The following is a 6420-nucleotide window of genomic DNA, read 5'->3' on the forward strand; positions in this document are numbered from 1 at the left end:
ACGTTTCTGGTTGCAGGAAAGAGTTACATAAATAGCAAACGTCATCATGTGCATCGACGAAAATTTACAGAGCAAACTCAGTAAAGAACGAGCAACAAAACACGCGACGTCACTTGCCCCCCAAAATAGTTAAAATCAATATTCCTCCGCATCAATAACAGACAGAAAACAGCAGAATATAAATCTATATTCTCTCCACAATACACTTTTGTTCTCTTATGCCCTTGAGCCTTTCAGTAAAGTTGCTGACATCCACACCAACGTTTGTAGCCGGTCAATGTATGTATAGAACCTAATTGTACGAAACTCTCCAGTTACTTCACAGCTCAGTTTGCACATAATTATCGGTACACACGGGGATAATAAGTCTGGCTCCGTATTATCGATGGCTTGCCAAAACTATGTACACTTCTTGGTAACCTAGTGCTAACTTCCGTCGTTGATTGGGAGTAAACAGCCCATACCATTTGAGAACATGTGACAAGGAAACTGTTACCGACTCAGGATACGAAGTGAAAGATTTTTGTCGACGGAGTAAGAATGTCTAGGCGTGTTAGTGCGCGGTGTGGTGTAAGTATCAAATAATTCACGATACATTTCTTATAAAACACAGTGACATTTGACTTCTATTTGTAGTATCTCTTCCTGCAGTTTTTCTTGGCAAACATGAAAGGAAATCCCCACTTCCCACTGCTATTCTTCACAAAGCTAAACACCCCCACCCCGCCACCCCACCCCATTTACACACACACACACACACACACACACACAAACAAACAAACACACACAAACACACACTGACTGACTCACGCACACACTGACTCACTCACACACACCCACACGGCACACCCACACATGAACACACACATGAACACACACACGAACACACACACACACACATGAACACACACACACACACACACACACACACACACACACACACACACACACACGGCACGCACACACACTATGACAGTATTTTAAAATATCGCGAGACTTGACGTTGATTGACGAGGCTCTTTTACGCGTCAGACTGTGCTGCCTGAAAAGTCATCGTGACATGAAAAGATTCAAAGACAGGTACATAATTGACCTCTTTATCCACCCTATCACTTAACAACAAGTTGACAGTCGTTGACACGATAATGGCGACATCGTTGTGACATATCTGCCGCTTACGTGCATTAGCGGTTAGTTCTTATGTTTTGCTCAGCTCTGTTTGAAATGTACGGCACTATTCATATTGATGATACCGGCACGGTCGGCCTAGTGGTAAGGCGTCCGCCCCGTGATCGGGAGGTCGTGGGTTCGAACCCCGGCCGGGTCATACCTAAGACTTTAAAATTGGCAATCTAGTGGCTGCTCCGCCTGGCGTCTGGGATTATGGGGTTAGTGCTAGGACTGGTTGGTCCGGTGTCAGAATAATGTGATTGGGTGAGACATGAAGCCTGTGCTGCGACTTCTGTCTTGTGTGTGGCGCATGTTATATGTCAAAGCAGCACCGCCCTGATATGGCCCTTCGTGGTCGGCTGGGCGTTAAGCAAACAAACAAACAAACAATTCCTATTGACTGCTGCTTGAAGGGCCTGATGATAGGAGATCATGTAAGGATATGATTTTAAGGGCTTATGACGGTAACGCCACAATAAGCAATCGTCGCAGTTCATATACAGAGAGAGAGGATGAGGGGTCATTTACATAATATCTGGTTTGAAAAACGCCTGCTGCGCGTTTCCAAATACGGATTACATGAAACAATTATTAAGCTCTTGTCGACAAAAACGTTAAAAAGTAAAGCAAAAGTATAGACCTTTTCAATAGGGAAAACACGTTTTGCCCTTTTTGAACTTAAAAGAAACCACTTTTTCAAACAAACAAAGTAACAATCACGACGACGTCACATTTCACAAGTTTTATTATGCTATCCTATCTTCGTTGTCAATCTGATTTGTTTACTTCTGTATGCCGCAGAAAAGATCAGTTTCCAGGTGGAACATCAGCTTGAAACAGTAGGGGATGTCGAAACAAATGCCTAAGTGACTTCGAGTCAGAAGCAACTAGATTGAGAGACATTAACAGAGGAGGGGGGAGAGGGGGGGAATTGAGATGTGACTGGATAAAACTAGTGAGGAGGGTTGGGGCGAGGAAGGTTTGAAAGGAAGGATGGAAGGCGGACAAGAATAGATGAAATTCTACATCAGTCACGTTTACCGGTAACGCCACAATAAGCAATCGTCGCAGTTCATATACAGAGAGAGAGGATGAGGGGTCATTTACATAATATCTGGAATGGGAACAATCATATCTCGTATTTCCATTCTTATGTCTACTAAACATAATGAGCGAGGTTCACAGCAAAGCAAAAATCAAGTCATGAACCCAAGAACTCGAAGAGCAGAGCAGATCATGCGTCAACAACATTCCCTCGTGACGTCGCAGCACAAGCTTTGGTAAATGTACACGTGGCACATCAACAGCATCTCAGATTATTGATCGTAGATGATCCAGTTAATGGCACAGTTTCTCGTGTACATGTCATGAACCCAAGTAGATCGGTCTCCGAGAGAAAAACTGATCATGCGTCAACATTCCCTCGTGACGTCGCAGCACAAGCTTTGGTAAATGTGCACGTGACACAACAACAGTATCTCAGATTCTTGATCGTGCTAACATAGGCATGACGAAAGACGGTGTTCATGACGCCATAGATGATCCAGTTGATGGCACAGTTGACGAAAAGGCACAGCGTAGAGGTCACAGGAAGCTCAGGCGGAACAGCTTCTTTGAGAAGAACTGTGAGGATGAGGGTGACGGCAAAAGGTGTGTACAGCACGAAGAAACAGATGAAGACAACGAGGAGAGATCGTACAAGAGCCATCTCCGACACAGTCTGCTTTCTGTCAGTCGCAGTGCCCATTCGCCGAGCTCGGACATGGGATGATTTCTTTTTGGCGGTTTCACGTGCAGAGCCACAACAATCTTCAGAGAGATTTGTTTCAATATGGCGCCGCATGTCTTTTCCTTTGTCAACAGTAAGATCATCGGCATCCGTTGTCTCTCTCTGGGTGCGCGTGTCTGCATCTGCTGAAGTGTCCGTATCGTCTAAGTTATGAACACAGCGAGAACTCACACCGCCAGTAGAAAGGTCTTCGTCAAGTCTGGATGTTACAGGAGTCTGGACACGAGTGTGAGGAGCTGCGTTTGGCAACAGTGTTCGGAACCGAAAAGGCCAGCGGAGAACTTTCTTGCCGGACTTTTGTGGCTTTTCGCTTGATGTCTGGCTACCGAGTTTATCCACATAAGATGTCAAGTCTGGTTGGTTATTTTTACCTTCTACGTCATCCGAAACAGTCGTGACGGAAACAATGGATGACGTCATGTCAGAGTTCAACTTTCCAGCGACCCGTTCGACGGGAGGACCCACATCCTTGTCAACCTCTGTGCTTTCTTCCTTCGCGGTGTTATTTCTCTCATTGGGCAGAACTTCCACAGATACAGATGTACAACCCTTCTCCTTGCCCTGGACCTTCCTCCTCTCCTTCCCCTTGTGACGTTGCAGCTGTCTTCGAGTGTCTCGCCAGCGTCTAAAAATAGCCGCGTTGAAATAACCAATCAGAAACACCGGCAAAATGAGCATAAGCATCATGGCAACAGTTCCGTATCCGGCGTACTTTCTTCCAGCGCGAGCGTTGCAGATGTGGGATCCGGGATCGTAGCCGTAAGAAGGCACTGCAGGCAAGAAGAAAGGCAGGTTGAGAACTATCCCGGTCGCCCAAAGCAGCAGGCAAAATATCTTGTTGCGGCGCGGGGAGAAGAGACGGTGGAAGACGTTGGAGTGACAGACCTTGGCGTATCGGTTGAAGGAGATGAGCGTCATACTGAGGACAGATACGCTGTAGCCCACGCTCAGCACGAACCCGTTCAATCTGAAATCATAATACAAAGGGATTACTTTGAGGCAGGATGGAGAGGAGAGGTGCCAGATACCTTCATTTCTATTTTGAGATAGGTATTTCAAGGCTAAAGAAGATGAGCAAGCCCCAACCTATCTAATCAGTAGTGAGAGACGTCAACCTACATCGTCATTGTTGTCATGAAAATCGTCGTTGTTCTGGTCAATCGAAGTAGCACTAGCAGTCATCTCAGACTTCATTTAAGCTTCCGACTTTTTCTCTCTACCACCACCACCACCACTACCACCAACACCATCATCATCATCATCATCATCATCATCATCATCATCATCATCATCATCACCATCATCATCATCATCACCATCATCATCATCATCATCATCATCACCATCATCATCATCATCACCATCACCATCACCGTCACCATCATCATCATCATCATCATCATCATCATCATCATCACCACCGCCCTCCTTAATGACATCACTAAATACAAAGACGAACACACATACTGGCAGTGCAAAGTACCAGCCACAGGATGCCTGTTCCACAGCAGGTCCACCACAACGAAGGGCACACCACAGCAGACGACCACCAGGTCAGCCAACGCCAGATTGGCGATGAAGATGTTGCTGACCCCTCTCACATCCCTCCTGCTCCTCCACATCACCGCCAGCAGCAGCCCGTTGCCAAGGATACCGCTGAGCAGCACAGCGATGCCAATAGCGACGAGAACGATGTGAAGAGATTGGTTGAACGGCGTGCCGATGAACTCAGTTTGATTCAACATGATGAACTAGCTGCGTCCGTGTGGTTAGCAGCTTGTAAACCACAACTTTCAACCAAACAAGCAACGTGAAAGCAATGGTGTATTCGTGAAATCGAGTAATCTGTCATGCCAGGAAACAAATCCTGAACTGCAATCCTTGTCACCGTGACTATCTTCATCTGTACTAATAACTAGATCGGTCAGAACAACATTGAAGAACATACATCTGTTTTGCAGCTTGCCCTTATGGTACTGAGACTGTAATTGCAATCGTCCACATCGTTGTTTTTATGCAGACCTCTGCACACGCAGAAACGCTGTTTTTCCTTGTTGAAGAATTAGAGAGAAACAACACAAACTCAAGAACATGGCGACAGAAGGGAAAACAGGACTTATTCGCCTGAAGTCGTAATTGCTGATCGTTTCGTCAGTGTTTATATTTAGTGATCACATGCCTTCGCGAATTCCTTCCTTGTTTCGTATCAACCTCCGAAATATCAAGAAAGACTGCACACACGCATAATAGCACACACGCATAATAGCAAACACACACACACACACACACACACACACACACACACACACACACACACACACACACACACACACACAAAAACACACACACACACACACTGACTTAAATGAATATTTTACAGTGATCATTTCAATACCTTCCTTGTTACTTGTGAGCCAACGAAAAGCAAATTCAACTGTCAAGTAAACACATTAACCAGGAAAGCCGCAATAGGCGCATAAACTGTGAGAATTTTCAGATTTCCTAACTGGTTTTTGATGGAGATGTTTTGCCTAATCGTTTTCACTGCGAGATTTAGGTATCGACTGTTGATATCTTAAGACATACCAGAGTGCATACTTTCTACGTCTTCAGTCGAACGAGCTGTATAAATCAATCGAACAAAACAGTTTCTTTATCTTTGATCGTCCATAATCGGCGTTTATAAGAGTTCAATCTCACCTGCAATTTGTGAAAAGGGAAGCAATTGACACATTTCTACTATTGCATCCCTCCCCCTGCCAATGACGTCAGGGGTTGTTCTGAGCTGGCTGGTAGGAATGGGGCGAACGCAGATATAGAATGTGAAAGCAGCGATTTGGATTCAGATTTAGAGGTAAACGATTTTAAGCCCAACCAATTCGAACAACAAGATTCGAGCACAGTACAAAGTTAACAGCGCCCTAACCCTTACGTCACAATCCCATTTTTCTGGCATAATCACACACACACACACACACACACACACACACACACACACACACACACACACACACACTCACTCACTCACTCACACAAGAAAACACACAAACACACACACACACACACACACACACACACATATATATCTACATATATATATTTATATATATAAACTTGGCCAAAAAATTATTGCAACAACTTTCGCACGCTAACAAAAGCGGTAAAACGCAAGCCATTTTAGTTGAACTTTATATGCTGGAAAAGGTAATTCTGTCCACCGTTTATATCATTTGTCCGATCGGTGGTAATTTGTATAGGCATCCCGTTACAGCCTGTCAAACAAGGTCACCCCTAAAATCGACCTGACAAAAACTATAGCCCCGTGTTTTAAAATCTGCAAAAAATCAGAATGTGGACTTACCAAACACTTATGACTACCGTTAGAAACACCATTCAATTTCCAGTTCAAAGCATTTTGTTCGATGCACCTTACTTCTCTAGTCTTTGTGTAGTCTTTTGAC

At 44.7% G+C, this 6420-nt stretch overlaps 1 protein-coding gene across 1 annotated transcript; it reads right to left on the reverse strand.

The window, feature by feature from the left end:
* Positions 1-940: 940 nt before the first annotated feature.
* LOC138958693 (G-protein coupled receptor 84-like) lies at positions 941-5206 on the reverse strand. Its single transcript, XM_070329915.1, has 2 exons — positions 4427-5206; positions 941-3926 (listed from the first exon to the last, which is right to left on the reverse strand). The coding sequence occupies exons 1-2, from the start codon at positions 4702-4704 to the stop codon at positions 2576-2578; spliced, it is 1629 nt and encodes a 542-aa protein (XP_070186016.1). The 5' UTR covers positions 4705-5206; the 3' UTR covers positions 941-2575.
* Between the last annotated feature and the right edge of the window lie 1214 nt (positions 5207-6420).

Source organism: Littorina saxatilis, linkage group LG2 (assembly GCF_037325665.1).
Source record: "Littorina saxatilis isolate snail1 linkage group LG2, US_GU_Lsax_2.0, whole genome shotgun sequence".
Taxonomy (NCBI): domain Eukaryota; kingdom Metazoa; phylum Mollusca; class Gastropoda; order Littorinimorpha; family Littorinidae; genus Littorina; species Littorina saxatilis.

Excerpts from the sequence above, each read along its gene's own strand:
- LOC138958693 (XM_070329915.1), bottom strand. The coding sequence starts at position 4,704 with ATGTTGAATCAAACTGAGTTCATCGGCACGCCGTTCAACCAATCTCTT. Across the intron at positions 3,927-4,426 it reads GCTGGTACTTTGCACTGCCA|ATTGAACGGGTTCGTGCTGA; the intron begins GTATGTGTGTTC and ends TTATGATTTCAG.